This window comes from Passer montanus, unplaced genomic scaffold, assembly GCF_014805655.1.
Source record: "Passer montanus isolate IOZ18808 unplaced genomic scaffold, ASM1480565v1 scaffold275, whole genome shotgun sequence".
Taxonomy (NCBI): Eukaryota; Metazoa; Chordata; class Aves; order Passeriformes; family Passeridae; genus Passer; species Passer montanus.
The window spans coordinates 26,686-46,294 of NW_024367428.1; the positions used below are offsets into that span (position 1 = coordinate 26,686).

General features: G+C 48.5%; 1 protein-coding gene across 1 annotated transcript; it reads right to left on the bottom strand.

Moving 5' to 3' along the window:
- Positions 1–974: 974 nt before the first annotated feature.
- On the bottom strand, positions 975–19,099 carry PPP1R10 (protein phosphatase 1 regulatory subunit 10). The gene is made up of 18 exons (XM_039713064.1): positions 19,032–19,099; positions 18,063–18,653; positions 13,676–13,794; positions 13,500–13,586; positions 11,624–11,759; positions 11,050–11,101; positions 10,385–10,462; positions 10,110–10,280; positions 9,383–9,482; positions 8,745–8,854; positions 7,883–7,983; positions 7,214–7,358; positions 6,407–6,562; positions 5,312–5,558; positions 3,773–3,848; positions 3,482–3,679; positions 2,646–2,760; positions 975–1,245 (listed from the first exon to the last, which is right to left on the bottom strand). The coding sequence occupies exons 3-18, from the start codon at positions 13,780–13,782 to the stop codon at positions 1,052–1,054; spliced, it is 2,073 nt and encodes a 690-aa protein (XP_039568998.1). The 5' UTR covers positions 13,783–13,794; positions 18,063–18,653; positions 19,032–19,099; the 3' UTR covers positions 975–1,051.
- Positions 19,100–19,609: the final 510 nt, after the last annotated feature.

Consider the following 19,609-nt stretch of genomic DNA (forward strand, 5'->3'; position numbering starts at 1 on the left):
GTCCCACAGCCATTTTGGGGCGGGGGTCTCTCACTGCCCTCCAGCAAATTTTGGGGGGGGTCTCTCAGCCATTTTGAGGGCGAGCCCAGCTCTCCTCAGGGGCCGTTTTTGGGGGGGGGTCCCTCACCGCCATCACCCCCATTTTGGGGAGGGGTCCCTCACTGCCCCGGAGCCATTTTGGGGGGGTTCTTCCTGGTCATTTTGTTTTTGAGGCGGGGGGTGTCCATCACCGCCATCACCCCCATTTCGGGGGGTCCCTCAGCCCCATTTCAGGGGGTCCCTCAGCTCCATTTTGGGGGGGTGGTTTGGGGGATTTTTTGAGGGGGGGATTTTTTGGCTTTTTTTTGGGGAGATTTTTTGAAGGTTTTTAGGTTTTTTTTTATTTTTTTGGCTTTTTTGGAGAGATTTTTTGAAGGTTTTTAGGTATTTTTTTGATTTTTTTGGCTTTTTTTGGGGGGGGAATTTTTTGGATTTTTTTTTTAATTTCTGGAGGGATTTTTTGGGTTTTTTTTTTTTGTTTTTTGGGGGGGATTTTTTTAGGGTTTTTAGGGTTTTTTTTTTGGGTTTTTTAAAATTGTTTTTTAAATTTCTGCAGGGATTTTTTTTTGGGTTTTTTGAGGGATCATTTTGGCTTTTTGAGGGGATTTTTTGATGGTTTTTAGGGTTTTTTTAAGATTTTTTGGGGTTTTTTTCAGGTTTTGTTGGATTTTTTTTAGGATTCTTCGGGGGTTTTTAGGGATTTTTGGGGGATTTTATTTGGGTTTTTCTTAGGATTCTTGGAGGGTTTTTAGGGATTTTTAAATGGAGTTTTGGAGGATTTTTTTTCAGATTTTTTTGGCATTTTGTGTGGGTTTTTTTTTTTCTTCTTTTTTTTCATGATTCTTCAGGGGATTTTAGGGATATTTTTGGGGGGGGTTGGTGTTTTTCTTAGCAATTTTGGGGGGTTTTTAGGGATATTTGGGGGATTTTTTTTAGGGATTTTTGGAAGATTTTTTTATTTTTGGAGGAGAGTGGGGGAGAGATTTTTTTTTTTTTAATTTTTAGGGAGTTTTCAGGGATTTTTTTGGTGGTTTTTGGGATATTGTGGGGGATTATTTTTTGGGGTACTTTTTGGGATTATTTTTTTGGGTTCAGGTAATTTGGGGAGGGGGCACTTACCCGGCATGGGCCCCCCCGGGGGGAAGTGCTGCATCTTGGGGGGGGGGAAGCCGTTCATGGGGCCGGGGCCCAGCAGCCCGTGGGGAACTGCAGAAATGGGGGAAAAAACCAAAAAAATGGGTCAGGGGGACCCCAAAACAGCCCCTGAGGGGGGGTGAGGACCCCCCGGGTCACCCCAATTAACGGGGGTGTCCCCAGTTTAGAGACCCCTCCCCCAAATTAAGGGGATCGCCCCAATTAGAGACTTCAAATTTACCCCAAATTAAACGGGATGTCCCCAATTTAAAGACCCCCAAATTTACCCCAAAATTAAAAGGATCACCCCATTTTAGAGACCCCAAAATTTACCCCAAAATAAGGGGATGTCCCCAATTTAAAGACCCTCAAATTTACCCCAACTGAAGAGGGTGTCCCCCCAATTTAGAGACCCCCAAATTCACCCCAAATTAAGGGGGTGTCCCTTATTTAAAGGGACCTGTCCCTTATTTAAAGACCCTGAAATTTACCCCAAATTAAGGGGGTGTCCCTAATTTAAATACCCCCAAATTAAGGGGATCACCCAATTAGACACCCCCAAATTTACCCCAATTTAAGGGGATGTCGCCAATTTAGAGACCCCCCCCAAATTAAGGGGGTGTCCCCAATTAGAGACCCCCAAATTTACCCCAAATTAAGGGGATCACCCCCATTTAGAGACCCCAAATTTACCCCAAAATTAAAGGGGTGTCCCTAATTTAGAGACCCCCAAATTTAAGGGACACCTGCCCCAGGTGACCCCACTTTAAGGGGGTGTCCCCAAGCCCAAAACTCCTGTCAGGGACACTGGACATTGTCCCAAATGTGTCCCCAAGGTGTCCCCAAGCCCAGAGCTCCCTGATATCCCTGTCAGGGACACTGGACATTGTCCCCAAATGTGTCCCCAAGCCCAGAGCACCCCAAAAACCCCCATGGGGACCCCAGGACACTGTCCCAGCAGTGTCCCCAGGGTGTCCCCAAGCCCAGAGCACCCCAGGGCAGTGTCCCTGAGATGTCCCTAAGGTGTCCCCAACCCAGAGCTCGCTGATGTCCCTGTCAGCACCCCAGAACAGTGTCCCCAGGGCAGTGTCCCAGCAGTGTCCCCAGGGCAGTGTCCCCAGTGTCCCCAGGTGTCCCGTATGTCCCCAGCTGTCTGTCCCCAGGTGTCTGTCCCCAGGTGGGGCTCACCTGGCCCAGGCCCGCCCGGCGCCTGGCTGCCCGGGTTGCCCAGCAGTGTCCCCAGGTGTCTGTCCCTAGTGTCCCCAGGTGTCCCAAATGTCCCCAGGTGTCTGTCCCCAGTGTCCCCAGGGGAGGCTCACCTGGCCCGGGCCCGCCCGGCGCCTGGCTGCCCAGGTTGCCCAGCAGTGTCCCGGTGTCTGTCCCTAGTGTCCCCAGGTGTCCCAAATGTCCCCAGGTGTCTGTCCCCAGTGTCCCCAGGTGTCCCCAGGTGTCTGTCCCCAGGTGGGGCTCACCTGGCCCGGGCCCGCCCGGCGCCTGGCTGCCCAGGTTGCCCAGCAGGTGTTTGATCTTGTCCGAGTAGTCCGGCTGCTTCAGCAGCTCCTCGGCCTTGTGCCCGCTGGGGCCGCCCTGCGGGGGGAAACCGGCACCAGGTCAGAAAAATGGGAAAAACGGGGGAGAAATGGGAAAAAGGGGGAAAAACGGGGGGAAAATTAGGGGGAAAATGAGAAAAAAAAGGGGAAAGTGGGCAGAAAATGAGAAAAAAGAGGTAAAACGGGGAAATGAGAAAAAATGGGAAAAATGAGGAAAAATTGGGGAAAAAATGAGAAAAAAGGGCAAAAAGAAGGGAAAAATGAAAAAAATGGGGGAAAATGAAAAAAAAAGGGCAAAAACAGGGGGAAAATTGGTTAAATGGGATAAACTAGGAGAAAAAAAAAAAGGACAAAGGGAGACAAAGGGGAAAAAAGAAGGTAAAAAGTAAAAGAGGGAGAAAATGGGCAATTGGTGAAAAAGCCACAGTGGGGGAAGGGGAAAATAGGGGTTCCACCCTTTTATCCCCCCCCCACTGTGTGATCCCACAGATTTTGGGGTGTTGCAAACTGGGATATCCAAATTTAGGGGGTGATCCCCAATTTGTGATATCCACAATTTATGATCCTCCCTTCCCCAGATTTTGAGGTATCCCAATTTAAATTTGAGGTTCAAAAGATGGGGATGACCCCCAATTTATAACCCCAAATTTGTCACCTCCACAATTTAAACCCCTCCTTGATTTTGGGGCTTCCCACAATGGGGGTGACCCCCCCACACCCCCCTCCCCAAATTTTGGGGTTCCGTTTTTGGGGGTTACCATGATGGAGCTGAGGATCTCCTGCATGTTGATGGGGGCGTTCTGGGGGGGTCCTGGGGGGCCCTTGCCCGCCCCGACGCTGCCCATGAGGTTGGCGAGGACTGGGGGCAGCTTGGCCCCTGCCCCCGGCTCCGGGGAGGCCGCGGCGTTCCCGGGATCCAGCCCCTCGGGATAGGCCCCATCTTCACCTGAGCAGTCCTGGGGGGCACAAACCGGGGCTCAGCAAAGCCGTTTTCAGGACTTTTTTCCTTTTTTTTTGTTTTTTTTTTTTGTGGATTTTTCACAGCTTACCTCGTCCAAGGGGATGAGTTTGGGGGGGAGCGGCTCGTAGGATTCTGGGTCAGGCTCGTGGGGGCTGTCGGGAATGCTGAGGGGGTGCAAAAAGCTCAGTGGGTTTCTAGGATCCCAAATTTTATTTTCTCATTTTTTCCCATTTTCCCCCGTTTTTGCAATTTTTTTCTAATTTTTATTCTCATTTTTTCCCATTTTCCCCTGTTTTTTGCATTTTTCCCCGTTTTTTCCCCATTTTCGCCTCTTTTTCCTCATTTTTTCCCATTTCCCCCCCTTTTTGCAGGAGTTTTGCCCTTTTTCCTCATTTTTTCCCTATTTTCCCCCCATTTCTGCCCTTTTTTCACATTGTTTTCTCGCTGTGGGGCCTAATTTTTCCTAGCCTACATTTCCAGGTTTAGGTTTTCCAGTTCTGCGTGTACCAGAAATATTGGATTCTCCACCAGCTTGGGTGTCCCTCAAAATGGTCCCAAAATGCACTGAAAGTGTCCCCCAAAAAGGGACAAAGTGATCCCAAAATGGTCTCCCCAAAGAGAGGCTGAAAGTGAAAAAAACGACATCTAAAATATCCCAAATAATTCCCAAAATAGCACCAAAGTGTTCCTAAAAAGAGAACTCAGAGCCTTCTCAAAAAGAGGCTCAAATCATCCTCAAAATGGCCCCCAAATTCCTCACAAAATAGTGCCCAAAGTGGCCCCAAAAAGTGTTCCTAAAACAGCACTCAAAATGTCCCTAAAAGGGGATTCAAAATGTTCCTAAAATGAGCTCCAAAAAGGCCTGAAATGTGCTCCCAAAATGGCCCAAAAAGAGTCTCAAAGTGCTCCTAAAAAGGCCTATAAACTGTCTCCAAAAGTGCTTCCAAAATATCCCCCAAGGTGTCCTCAGAATGGCCCCCAAAGTCCTCATAAAATGACTTCCAAAGCCCTCACAAAATCAACCTCAAAGCCCTCACAGAATGGACTCCAAAGCCCTCACAAAATGGACTCCAAGCCCTCACAAAATGGACTCTAAAGCCCGCACAAAACAGCCCTCAAAGTCCTCACAAAATGACCCCCAAAATCCCCACAAAATGGACCCCAAACCCCTCAGAAAATGCTGCCCAAAACCCTCACAAAATGACCCCCAAAATCCTCAGAAAACGGTGCCCAAAGCCCTCACAAAACAGCCCCCAAAATCCTCAGAAAATGGTGCCCAAATCCCTCACAAAACAGCCTCCAAAATCCTCAGGAAATGGTGCCCAAATCCCTCACAAAACAGCCTTCAAAATCCTCAGAAAACGGTGCCCAAAGCCCTCACAAAACAGCCCCCAAAATCCTCAGGAAATGGTGCCCAAATCCCTCACAAAACAGCCCCCAAAATCCTCAGGAAATGGTGCCCAAATCCCTCACAAAACAGCCCCCAAATCACCCTCACCGGCCCCTGACATTTTGGCCTCCGAACCCTCCAAATTCCCCATTCCCCATCACCAAAAGGAGATCTGGAATTTGCCACCCCCCAATTCCCAAATTCCCCACAAATCCCCCCAAAACGCCCCCGGCTCACCTCTCCTTGGAGAGGAAGATCTCCTGCAGGATGCCCTTGACGCGCTCGGCCTGCGTGAAGCGCTCGCGGCTGCCGCTGCCGGGGATGACGAGCGGCGCCGGCAGCTCCAGGGCCTTGGGGTACACCCAGGGCACCTTCTCCTCCATGGAGTCGTGGCTGAGGCGCCGCGCCGTCTCGAAGGCGTGCCGGTCCTTCAGCATCTCCCGCTTGGCCGCCTCGCCAAAGTCCTTGATCTTGTTCACGTTCACTGTGAGGGGGGGGCAAGGTTGGGGTCGGTGGGAAGAAATCTTGGGATTGTTTTGCTGGGTTGGAAGTGTTTGTTGGATTGTTTGTGGGTTGGAAGTGTTTTAAAATGGTGGCTGAAGGGTTCCCAAAATGGCGGCCAAAGGGTTCGCAAAATGGAATCCAAAGTGTCCACGAAAAGGGGTTAAAGTGCCTACGAAAAGGGACCCAAATTGTCCACAAAATGGAATCCAGAGTGTCCACAGAAAGGGTTTAAAGTTTTCACAAAATGGAACCAAAAATGTTCACACAAAGGGGACCCAAAGTTTCCACAAAATGGCACCCAAAGTTTCCACAAAATGGCACCCAAGGTGTCCACAAAAACAGATACAAATTGCTCCCAAAAAGGGACACAAAGCTTCTTGAAATGGTGCCCAAAATATCCACAAAATTGCCCTGAAAATGTCTCCAAAAAGGAACCCAAACTGTCCCTAAAATGACACCGAGTGCACCCACAAAATATCCACGTAAATAATCTCAAAATGGTGCCCACAGGGTCCCACAAAAAGGGGCCCAAACTGCCCCTAAAATGGCACCGAGTGTTACCACAAAAAGCCCCCAGAAACGATCCTAAAATGACACCAAATGTCATTCAAAATGTCCCTGAAACGACCCCAAAATGGCACCAAATGTTCCCACAAAATGTCCCCGAAATGATCCCAAAATGGTGCCCACAGAGTCCCACAAAAAGGGGCCCAAACGCTCCCACTAAACGGCCCTGGAAGGATCCCAAAATGGTCCCAGAGCTCCCTCGAAGGATGCCGGGGTTTTTCCAGGGGATTTTGGGGTGAATTCCGGCCGTTTCGGGCTCACCTCGCTCGGTCTCGTCGAGCTCGAAGTAGAAGTACTCGCGCAGCCGCCCCTCCTCGGGCCACGACACCGATTTCTTCTTGCGGGGCCTGCGCGGGGCCGGGCCCCCCTCGGAGGGGACATCGGAGGATTTGGGGTCACCCCCCACGTCTGACGAGCCTGAGGGGACAGCGGGTGGGATCAGCAAAGGGGGATCCCAAAAACGGGGGGTTTGAGCCCAAAACGGCACCCGGGGAGGGATGAAATGGGGTCTGAAATGGGGCAAAGTGACACCAAAATGGGGCACAGTGACACCAAAATGGGCCCTGGGCTGTTGGCAAGGAGGGATTCAAAATGGCACCTAATGGTCTCGAAAGAGGGACTCAAAGTGCTTCTAAAATGGCCCCAAATCCCACCAAAAGTGACCCTAAACAGCCTCAATCTGACCCAAATTGACCCTAAACCACCCTAAACTCTCCCAGAGTCCCCCAAAACACCTCTAATTCTCCCCAAACCATCCCCAGCCCCACCAAACTGTCCCCAACCCCACACAAACCATCCCCAAACTCCTCCAAACGCTCCCAAACTGATCCTAAACAGCCCAAATCCCACCCAAACTGTCTTCTATCCCACCCAAACTACCCTAAACTGTCCCAAACTGATCCTAAACAGCCCCAAATCCAACCCAAACTGTCCCCAACCCCACACAAACCATCCCCAAACTGTCCCAAATCCACCCCAAACTCTCCCAAACAGCCCCAAATCACCCCAAACTGATCCTAAACAGCCCCAAACTGACCCTAACCAGTCCCCAGTGTCCCCAGTCCGTACCGGTGTCCATGGGCTCGGGCACCTCGATGGCCGGCACCGGCGTCCCCGGCCGGTCCGTGTCCATGGGCTCCGCGGCCGCCGGCTCTGGGGACGAGGGTTTGGCCGTGCTGGGCTCTGGAGCTGGCTTCCCCTCGAAGGGGCTGGGCTGGGGGGCACAAGGTGGGTCAGAACAGGGTGGTTTTACGCCAAAATGGCTCCCAAAGCATGGCCAAAATGGCTCCCAAAGTGTGGCCAAAATGGCTCCCAAAGCGTGGCCAAAATGGCTCCCAAAGTGTCCCCAAAAAGGGAATCAGAGTGTGCCCAAAATGGCTTCCAAAGTATGGCCAAAATGGCTCCCAAAGCGTGCCCAAAATGGTTCCCAAAGCGTGCCCAAAATGGCTCCCAAAGCGTGTCCAAAATGGCTTCCAAAGGGTGCCCAAAATGGCTCCCACCATGTGTCCAAAATGGCGTCTGTAGTGCTCTCAAAATGGCAGCCAAAGTGTCCCACAGAAAGGGACAAAATGGCAACCAAAGAGGCCATAAAGTGGCTGCCAAAGCGTGCAGCAAAAAGGGATTTAATGTCCCCAAAAAGGGACTCAAAGTCTCCACAAAATGGAACCCAAAGTTTGCCCAAAATGGTCTTCAAGTTGCTCCCAAAATGGCCCCAAACGTCCCCAAAATGTCCCTCACCTTGGCTGCTGTTGGGGACAGAACTTTCTTCTTCTTTTTGATTTTGATCCCAGGGACGGGCGCTGAGTTCAGGGCGTCCAGGAACCCGAGGCCTTCCATGGCTGGGGGGAGCACAGAGAGGTCACAAAAAAACCCAAATTCACCCCAAAACAGGTCCCAAACCTGCCTCAAAATGGTGCCCAAATCTGCCCTAAAAAGGATCCCAAAAAAACCCCAAATTCACCCCAAAACAGGTCCCAAACCTGCCTCAAAATGGCACCAAATCTGCCCTAAAAAGGATCCCAAAAAAACCCCAAATTCACCCCAAAATGGGTCCCAAATGCACCATAAAATGGCTCAAAAAAACCCTAAAAACTGGACCCAAATTTTTCTCAAAATGGGACCCAAATCAGTCCCAAAATGGCATCCAGGTACCACCCAAAACCACCGAAAACGTCCCCAAAAATGACTCCCAAATGGAACCCAGGTGCCCCCAAAATGGCACCAAGTCTCCCCTGAAAAAGTCCCAAATATCATCTGAATTGTCCCCAAAACCAAACTCTAAAACATCCCCAAAACCAAGCCCTAAATGGCACCAAAATGACCCCAAAATGAAACCAGAAATGGCAGCAAAATCAGACCCAAAATTGCACCAAAATGACCTCAAAAGGGCACCAAAACTACCCCAAAATGACACCAGAAATGGCATCAAAATCAACCCCAAAATGAAACCACAAATGGCACCAAAATCAACCCCAAAATGGTGCCACAACCAACCTTAAAATGGCACCAAAATGACCCCAAAATGGCATCCAGGTGTCCCAAAATGCCCTTCAGGTGTCCCAAAATGCCCCAAAATCCCAGAAAGTGGCCCCAAACTCACGCTGTGGGGGGATGATCTTCACTTTGATCTCCTTGGCCGCGTTCGGGGCCGTGTTCAGGGGTTTGTATTTCTTCTCTGCCAGAGGAGCCTCCCCGGGGGCTGTCGGGGCGCTGGGGGGAGGAAAAAGGGTCAGGACTCCCCAAAAACCACCCCAAAACCCCTGAGATTTTACCCAAAATGGCGCTGAAACTGTCCCCAAAAACCTCAGAAGTGTCGTCCTAAAATGGCCCCAAAGTAGCCACAAAATGGTCTCCAAAATAGACCCAAAATAATCCCAAAAAAGCCCTGAAACCACCCCTAAAATCACCCCAAAACCACCCCGAAAGTGGCCAAAAATTGCCCCCCCAAATGGTTCTGAAGCCACCTCCAAAATGCCCCTAAAACTGCCCCCCAAAATGGGTCAGAGACCCCCAAAATACCCCCAAAACCACCCTCAAAAAAACCCCAAAACTGCCCTCAAAAACCTCAAACCCACCCCAAAACCACCCCCAAAATAATAATTTGAAACATCTCCAGAATTGCCCCAAAATCCCCCAAAAATTCCTCCAAATCAGCACCAAAAGCAGCTCTGAGGCCCCAAAAAGGCTCTGAATCCCCAAAAATGGCCCAAAATCCCCCAAATTTGCCCCAAATCCCACCTCTGTCTCTTGACCGGGACGGGTTTCAGGCTGTATTTGTCTGATGAAGCCGAGTTTAATTTTTTCACCGGCACCAGCGACGGCGTCTCCAGCTCCAGCCCTGAGGGGAGAAAAGGGTTAAAAATCCCCAAAACAGCCCCAAAAATCCCCTAAAAAGCTCAAAAATCAACCCTAAAATGACCCTGAATCGTTAAAATCCCAATAATGGAGGTTGAGCTCTGAATTCCCCAAAACCAACCCCAAATTAGTCTCAAATCAGCCCAAATTTCATTAAGCGAGCCCAAAACCCAGCCCAAATTCCCCCAGATTCCTCAGTTTTAGCACAAATTCCCCAAAACAGCCCTAAATTCCAAAAAATCCGCCCCAAACTCCCTTAAAACAACCCAAACCCACACAAAATTCCCAAAACCAGCCCCAAGCTCACTTAAAATCAGCCCTAAATTCCCAAAAATCCACCCCAATCTCCCCTAAAACATCCCAAGTGAGCCCCAAATCCCCCCAAAATAGCCCTAAATTCCCAAAATCAGCCCAAATTTCCCTTAAAACCACTCCTAAATTCCCAAAAAAACAGCTCAAACCCACTCCAGAAGAGCCACAAATTCCCCAAACCAACCCAAATTTCCTTTAAAACCACACCTAAATTCCCAAAAATCCACCCCAATCTCCCCTAAAAGAGCCCAAATGAGCCCCAAATTCCCAAAATTCCCCCAAAATCCCCCAAGCTCACCTGTGGAGCGGAACTTGGCGTGGCTGGGGGCCGTGGTCCGCAGGGATTTGGGTTTTTCCCGTTTCTTCTCAGGAATTTCCTCATTTTTGGCCTCGTTTTTGGTCTCCTGGGGCTTCTCCGGGACGGGAGTTTTGCTTTTGTTTTCCTCTTTCCTCTTCTTTTTATCCCGTTCTGGGGGGGGAAAAGGGGTGAGGGGATTTTAGGGGGGATTTTGGGTTTTTTTGGGAGGATTTTGGGGTTTTTTGGGGGGAATTTTGGGTTGTTTTGGGGCTCACCTGTGGGTTGAGAGCTGCTCTGGGAGCGGATCACCCCCATCCAGTCGCTGACCAGGATGGAGGCCAGGCGGCGGAGCTCTGAGGGGTTAATTAACAATTAATCACTAATTAATCATTAATTAATCAAGCAGAGGGTGGGGAACGGGACCTAGAGGAGGTTTGGGGGGGGTTGAGGGGTGTCCAAGGGCAGTTTTAGGGGATTTCAGGGGGGTTTTGGGGGTTTCAGAGGGATCTCTGCTGATTTTTGGAGGGCTTGAGGGGTTTTAGGGGATCCCAGGGGGTCTTGGGAGGGTTTTTAGGGGGTCTGGAGGGGATTTTGGGAGTGTCCCAGGTGGGTTTTGGGGTCTGAGGGAGGTTTTGGGATTTTCAGGGGTTTTCTGAGGGATCCCAGATGGATTTTGGGGGTGCCTGGGGGGGGGGTTGGGGTTCTCAGGGTTTTTTGGGCGAGTCTGAAGGGGATTTTGGGCGGTTTTGGGGATATATTTGGGATTTAGGGGGGGTCTGAGGGGTTTTTTTTTGGATCTGAGGTGGATTTTGGGGTCTGAGGGGGATTTTGGGGATTCCCAGGTTGATTTTGGGGGTCTTAGGAGGATTTCTGAGGAGTCCCAGGGTGATTTTGGGGATTCCCAGGGGGATTTTGGGGATTTTTGGGGGTCCCTGCTCACCCTCATCATCGCTGGACTTGCTGAGCTGCTTCACCAGCTTGGCTGTGTTGTTCTGCAGAGGAAACCAAGGGTCAGGGAGGGGACAAAGGGACACTGGGGACACCAAAGCCACCCCTGGGGGACACCAAAGCCACCCCGGGGGGGACCCGAGGGTGACAAAAGCCACTTGGGAGTCCCAAATGCCACCTCAGTGTCCCCAGGTGCCACCTGAGTGTCCCCAAAGCCCCTGGAAGGGCTTTAAATGAGACAAAAATCACTTTAAATGAGACAAAAATCACTTCGGAGTGGGACAAAACCCACTCTGAGTGTCCCCAAGTGCCACCTGAGTGTCCCCAAAGCCCCTGGAAGGGCTTTAAATGAGACAAAAATCACTTTAAATGAGACAAAAATCACTTCGGAGTGGGACAAAACCCACTCTGAGTGTCCCCAAGTGCCACCTGAGTGTCCCCAAAGCCCCTGGAAGGGCTTTAAATGAGACAAAAATCACTTTAAATGAGACAAAAATCACTTTGGAGTGGGACAAAATCCACTCTGAGTGTCCCCAAGTGCCACCCGAGTGTCCCCAGGGCCAGACCTGCTTGAGGTGGTCGACGGTGAGCGGGAGGTGCTGCAGGGTGAGCAGCAGCTGCTGCAGGAAGGGGACGTTGTTGGCGGCCTTGGAGCCCGTCAGCCACGTGTTGAGCAGCTTGTAGCCCCCGATCCGGATGAACCTGAGGGGAAAAAGTGGGAATTCTGTCCAGATCCAGCTGGGAAAACCTGGATTCTGTCAAAATCTACTGAAATCCACCCGAAATTTAAAAAAAACCCTGTCAAAATCGGCCAAAATCCACCCAAAATAAAAAAAAATTCCAATTTGCCACCTGATTATTAGGTCAGGATGAATCTGAGGGAAAAAAGTGGGGATTTTATCCACACCCAGGCAGGAAAACCTGAATTCTGTCAAAATCTGCCAAAATCCACTCAAAATTAAAAAAAATCCTGTCAAAATCTGCCAAAAAAAAAAAAATCCATTTTTCCAGCCGATTACTAGGTCAGGGTGAATCTGAGGGTAAAAAGTGGGAATTTTGTCCAGATCCAGACATGAAAACCTGAATTCTGTCAAAATCTGCTGAAATCCACCAGAAATTTAAAAAAAAACCCTGTCAAAATCTGCTTAAAATCCACCTAAAATCTACTTTTCCATGTGGTTACTAAGCCAGGATGAACCTGAGGGAAAAAAGTGGGAATTTTGTCCAGATCCAGGCAGGAAAACCTTTAATTCATAAAATTTCACCTGAATCCATGCAAAATCCAAAAATATCCCTGTCAAAATCCACCTAAAATTCACTTTTCGTGTGGTTACTAAGCCAGGATGAATCTGAGGGAAAAAAGTTGGAATTCTGTCCAGATCCAGCTGGGAAAACCTTTATTTTGTAAAATTTCACCTGAATCCATGCAAAATCCAAAAAAATCCCTGTCAAAATCCACCTAAAATTCACTTTTCGTGTGGTTACTAAGCCAGGATGAATCTGAGGGAAAAAAGTTGGAATTCTGTCCAGATCCAGCTGGGAAAACCTTTATTTTTTAAAATTTCACCTAAACCCCCAAAAAAAAAAAAACACAAACCAAAAAAACCCTGTCAAAATCCACCTAAAATTCACTTTTCTATAGGGCTACTAGGTCAGGATGAATCTGAAGGAAAAAAGTTGGAATTCTGTCCAGATCCAGCTGGGAAAAACTTAAATCCATCAAAATCCGCCCAAAATAAAAAAAAAATCCCATAAAAATCTGTCTCAATCCAACTAAAATCTTCTTTTCCACGTGGTTACTAGGCCAGGATTAATCTGAGGGAAAAAATGTGGGAATTCCGTCCAGATCTGGCTGGGAAAACCTCAAACCCACCCAAATTCCCCCAAAATCCCCTCAAAAATCCCATTTTCCCCTGTGCTTACTTGGCCTGAGGATAAAATCTGAGGGAAAAAAGTTGGAATTTTGGAAAGACGTGGCTGGGAAAACCTCAAACCCACCCAAATTCCCCCAAAATCCCCTCAAAAATCCCATTTTCCCATGTGCTTACTTCACCTGAAGATAAAATCTGAGAGGAAAAACGGGGAATTCTGCCCAGATCTGTCCAGGAAAACCTCAAACCCACCCAAAGCCACCCAAATTTCCCCCAAACCCCCTCAAAAATCCCATTTTCCCATGTGCTTACTTCACCTGAAGATAAAATCTGAGAGGAAAGACGGGGAAGTCTGCCCAGATCTGTCCAAGAAAACCTCAAACCCCCCCAAATTCCCCCAAAATCCCCTCAAAAATCCTTTTTTCCATGTGCTTACTTGGCCTGAGGATAAAATCTGAGGGAAAAAAGCTGAAATTTTGGAAAGATCTGTCCAGGAAAACCTCAAACCCACCCAAAGCCACCCAAATTTCCCCCAAACCCCCTCAAAAATCCCATTTTTCCCTGTGCTCACTTGTTGAGGATGTCCTGGGCCCGGGTCTGCAGGAGGATGTTCAGGTAAATGCAGCGACTCACCATCTTCTGCGAGTCCTTCATGAGGCTAATTAACAGAAATTAATAATTATTAACAACCATAAATCCAAGAAGAAGGTGCAAAAGCTCCAAAAGTGGAGGTTTTTGGGGTTTCACCTAAAGATTTTGGAGATGCCATCCATGGTTTTGACCTCCCCATCCCGGCCCAGGAAACAATCGAGGCCCTTGAGGAGCTCCTTGGGGTCGATGGGGCCGGAGCCCATGGCAGGAACAGCCTGGAAAAAGGGAAAAAATGGGGAAAAATGTTAAAAAAATGGGGTTAGCAGTGGGGGGAGAGGTGGGAAAATAACGGTGTGCAAAAATTCTGGGGGTGAAATGAGAAGTGAGAGCAAAATTGGCAAGAAAAAGAGGAAAACTTGCTTTAAAAAGGAGGAAATTGACCTCAAAAAGGTGGGGAATAACACTAAATGTGGAGAAATTGAGCCTAAAAATAAGAAATTTATATTAGACGATAAAAAGCAAGCCCAAAAAAGGGAAATAAACCCAAAGAAGTGGAAGACAACTCCAGAAAATTCAAGAAATCAACCTGAAAAAGAAGGAAATAAAACTAAAAGGCAAGACATGGACCTCAAAATGAGGGAAATTAACTCCAAATGTTGGAAAAACACATCAGAACACAGGAAATAACCCTAAAAAGGTGGGAATCAACCCCAAAAAGCTGGAAATAGGCCTCAAAAAGCTAAACACCCCCCAAAAAAGCTGGAAAACAGTCCCAAAACCAGAGAATTCTGCCCCAAAAGGGAGGAAAACCACCCCAAAAAGCAGGAAATCAACACCAAAACCAGGAAATTGATCTTAAAATCTGGAAAACCACCCCAAAATGCTGGAAAACAACACCAAAACCAGGAAATTGATCTTAAAATCTGGAAAACCACCCCAAAATGCTGGAAAACAACACCAAAACCAGGAAATTGATCTTAAAATCTGGAAAACCACCCCAAAAAGCTGGAAAACAACACCAAAAAAAGGGAAAACAACACCAAAAAAGGGAAAACAACACTAAATAAATGGGAAAACAACCTCAAAGAGCTGGAAATTGCCCCCAAGATGGAAAAGAGCTTTAAAAAGCAGGAAATCGCCCTCCAAGAGCTGGAAATAGGCCCCAAAAAGCAGGAAAATCACCCCAAAAAGCTGGAAATTGACCCTAAAATGATGGGAAACCAAAAGAAAATTGACAAGTCCAACCCAAAAATGGGAAATCAACTCCAAAACCTCAGAAATCCACCCCAAAAAGCTGGAAAATGACCCCAAAAAGCTGGAAAATGACCCCAAAAATGGTCCCAGGGACCCCCGAGGGACCCAAGGGGAGTCACAGCCCCCCCTCCACCTTTGATGCCATTGCAATTAGCCCGTTTATTAATTAATAAGTACATTAATTTAGGCATTAACACTGGGGATGAGGGTTTAGGGTCACACCGTGGGGGGGACACAAACCCTGAGCTCCCTCCCCAGTCAAATTTTTAATTTGAAAGTGAATTAAACCCATTCACAAAAAGAAAAAGAGACAAAAATCTGTCATTCTCACCAGTTTTCCCTCATAATTTCATTAATTTTTTGTTAATTAACGAGCAGAACCAGGGTCCAGGGGGGGCTTTCCAACCACAACCCTCCCCCAAGTTAATTAACCAGGGGTTAATTAACGAGCTGCCACATAAGGAGGGGCCGCATTTGGGGGTGTCACACCCCCCCCAAGCGCAGGCCATAATTAAACCCTCTGACTAACGAACCAACCATTAATTAACACCTCATTAACGAAGGCCAAACCCCCCTTAATGACCCGACGCTCATTGACCCCAATCCGGGCCCCCTCCCCCCCCTTCCTGGGGGGGTTTCAGGCTCTGACATCATTAATCACCGCTAATTAAAGCTTAATTATGACCCAGTTTCCTTAACGAGGCCAGAGGGAGGAGCTGGGGAGGTTTTTTGGGGTTAAAACCTCGCAAAAATCTCCATTTTTGAGGTGAAAAATCTCAATTTTTGGGGTGGGGGCAGCACTCAGACCTGGGGGTCGTTAACAGTTCCCCCCCCCAGTGTTAATTAATTAAAGGGTACAGCCTCTAATGAAGAGATTAATTAGGGGGAGTCTGCAAAGACACAACAAAAAGTTAAACCAGCACAAACCCCCCCAAAACTGAGGGGGAGACCCCAAAAATTGGAGATTTAACCCCAAATTCTCACTGTAACCTTTGACCCCCCCCCCCCAAAATGAACGGGGGGGACACAAAGCCCCCCCTGGAGGGGGTCCCAGCAGTGGGGGAGGGGCAAAACCCCCTCCCCCAAAAGATTTTTGGGGTTCCCCCCCACATTTTTGGGGCCTAACCCCTTTAAAGGAGCTGGGGGTCCCCAAAATACCCCAAAAAAGGGGAAAAAATCCGATTTTTGAGGGGGGGGACGATCCCCAGCTCGTGAAATTGAGGGGTGGGTCAAGGCCTGACCCCCCCTCCCCAAAATTGGGATTTTACAGCATTTTTTTGACTCGTTTTACCCCCAAAAAAGAGATTTTTTGGGGGGAATTTAAGGGAGGGGCTGCCTGTGCCCCCCCCCCAAATAGGAAATGCTACCACTGGGGAGAAAAGGGAGGAATTTGGGGAATTAATGCCAAATAAATGGGTTTATTTATCAAAAATGTGAATTTTTCAGGAGGGATCTTTGTGGTTTTTACCCAAATCCATGAAATTTTGGAGATAAAAAAGGAGGAGAAGCCCAACTCCCGACTGCCGCATGCACCAGGAGAGGGAAAAGGGGGGAAAAAAGGGAATTTTGGATGTTTGAAAACCCTGGATCCAAAGGCCGTGAAATGGAATTAAGCCCAAAAAAAAAAAAACCAAAAAAAAAACCAAAAAAAAAAAAAAAAGGATTTTTTTGCTTACCCGGGTTGTGGCTGTTCCCTCCCTTTGCTGAAGTAAAGCTTCCTAAGCTGCAAAAACGGGGCAAAACCATTGAAAATCGGGAAAAAAATGGAGTTTTGGGGGTGTTCTCCCTCCCAAAATTCCGATTTTTTTTTGGTTTTTGGTTGGTTTTGGTGTGTGTGAGGAAAGGGGGGTGAAGCCCAGTGGTAGCATTTCCCTGTCACGATAAATTCAAGGTTATCAAAGGCTGCAGGACACTCCCAAATTCCCCAAAACCCCCCTGAAATCCCCCCCCCTAAAAAAGCAGGAAAAGGGAACAGAGAAAAGACAAAAAATAATAAAAATCCTGTGGAAAAAAGCAAAAAAAAAAAGAGGATTTCGTGGGTCCTGCGGGTGGAAGGGGGGGGTTAAAAAAGGGGTTTGGGGAATAAAAAGAGATTTGAAGGGTAAAAAATGGAATTTTCAGGGGGGGCCCCACAGTGGGAGGGGCATCAACAACGAGGCCTCGGCGCCATTTTAGAGCTGGCAAAAAAACCTCCAAATTCGGGGGTTTAAAAGGAATTTTTTTAGGCATTTTTGAGGAATTTGGGGGTTTAAAGGGGGGGAGGACACACAGACACGAGACAAAGAGAAACGTGTTAAACCCCCTTCACCCCCCCACGAAAAAATCCTAAAAATCCCCCAGGATTGGGGCTAAACCCCCCCCAAAATTAAGGAATTTAAAGGGGGGGGTTAAGAAATAACCGGGGGGGTCGGAGCTGGAATAAAAACCTCCAAAGCCGCGGAATAATGAGGGGAAAAAACGCGAATTCGGGACAAACAAAGAGCGGCCGCCATTTTGGAGCTGCCCTAGAAAGGCTCTGAGGGGAAGGGGGGGGGGGAAGTTTTAAAGTGAATTTCTGAGGGAAAAAAAGCAGAATTTGGGAAAAGCTCGGCCTGCCTAGCAATCTTTATTGCTAGATTGCGACCCCCCCGGCCCCGATTTCACCCGAACTCCAAAAATCCCCACGGAAAACCCGAATTTAACCTTCCCGCCCATCCCCACCCCGCGTTTCTCAGCGCAAAAAACAATCCTAAAATGGCACCTAAAAAATAAAAATAGGAAAGAAATCAGCTTTTTTTTGGTCGAAATTTCCAACCTTCTCCCCCCGCCCAGACCCGCGCGGTTTTTTCCTCCCTTTCCCCCCCTTTTTTTATGATTATTTTTTTGCTATTTTTTTTTTGCAATCTTTATGTACAGATTGCTCGCCGGGAATGCCCCGAAAATTCCCCAAATTCCCCGAATTCCGTCTCCCCCACCGCGCGATTTTTTTCCGGGTTTTTGGGGCCATTTTCCAGCTTTTTGGGAGGTTTTCTGGTTTGTTTTTTTGCGGGTCTTTTGTTTTTTTTTTTTTTTAAACCGTGGGAGCTGCTCGTGGACCCCTCCTCCTCCTCCGAAACCGCTTTTTTCTCCCGAAATCCCCCCAAAATTTCCATTTTCACCACCTTTAGGCACAGCCCACGTCCTCCTCAAGCACACGGGGGCTCTTCCTCCCATTATTTTTGCTCTTTGTGACAAATAACTTGTTAAAAGGGTTTTTTTCTTGTATTTTTTAAAGGGTAGGGGGGGAGCCTGCTGAAAATTCAACACTTACTATCCAATTTTTTTTCTCAGCCGACAGCGCTTCAAGGTTTGGATTTTGGCATTTGGAGGTGGTGTTAGAGCCAAAAAATTCGTTTGATTTTAATCATGGCTTTAAAAAAAACGCAGCAACTTTTTTTTTGCAGCTTGACGGGTATTTTGGGTTTTTTTTTAAGGTTGTTTTTTTTTTTCCCTTGGGTTTTGTTTGTTTTTTTAAAGCCCTAAAGGAGTGGATCGAGCTAAACTGAAAACCAAAAAAAAAATAGTAATAAAAAAAAAAGTTGCTTGGGTTTTTTTTTTTCTGCTCGAAAAAAAAGTGGGTTTTGCCTTTGTTTTTTGGGGGGAAAGAAGAGGGAAATATGTTTTTTAAAGTGGCAGTTTCCTTCGGGTTTGGAACGGCTTCCAAGGACGGTCCAAAGGACGGAGAGGCTGCGGCGGCTCTTCACGGCAAAGGGGGAGAGAAAACCTGGTTTTTTCCTTCCCCTCTTTGTTGTATATATATATTTTTGTTGTTTTGTTCGCGTTTTGTATTGTATTTTGTATTGTTTGTATTGGTTTTTTCTCTCGTGGTAAAGGCGACGGCGTCTCTCAAGACCAACCAAACCTGGAGCGGGGGAAAGGAAAAATAAAAGGGGGGGGAAGGTGGGGGATGGGCATAACGACAAAAAAAAAAAAAAGGAAAAAAATTGAAAAAAAGAAATTAGAAGCGAAGAAGAAAAGACACGAAACGATTAGAAGCTGTTATCCCCGGGGAGAATTTAGAGCTTTAAAGGGGGTGGAAAAGAAAAAAAATAACGAGGAAACGCCCTTGGAAGGGTGGGGCCCCGGAGTGGCTCTAGGAAGGGGCAAGCCGCTTTTTTCCCCACACAAACGATGCTTGGCGTTTCAAAAGGCCCCCAAAGCCAAAAAAAATGGGGAAAAAAATCCCCCGCGCCCCCAGCCCCGCCCGCAAAGCCCCGGCCCAGCGCAGCTCTTTACTCACCTCCACCAGCCCTCAGAATGGCGGCGGCGGCGCCGGGCGCGGCTTTTTATACCGGGCCACGCCCCGAGGGGGGAGAAAATGGGGGCGTGAGGGGGAAAGGGCAGCGCGCGCCACGTGCGGCGGCGGGGCGGGGCGAGTGACGTCAGGTTTGTGTTCCTCCGCTAGGGGGCGCGCGGGTGCGGGGGCGTGGCTTTTTCGTGAGGCGTGACGTCACCTCCCGCATTGCGCTGACGTCATATCGCGCCAGTGTCCCTTTTTAGGATGGGCACAGTGACGTCACAGCGGGCGTCGCTGACGTCGCCGCCGAGGGTTGGGCGATGAGAGGGGAAGGGAGGGGTGAGCCCGTGTGTGACGTCATCGCTCTGATCACATCGATGACGTCATAACCCCCTCCCCCAGGCCGTCCCCCGCCTCTGCAGCACCCAGGAGACCCCCAAGGACCCCCCGGCCGCCCCCTCCCCCTACCAGGACCGGCCCTGGGAGTACCTGGAGAGCGAAGGTTGGTTTGTGTGGGAACCCGAGGGGAATTTTTGGGAATTTTCGTGTCCCCAAACCACTCAAAACCCCCCCAAAAATGT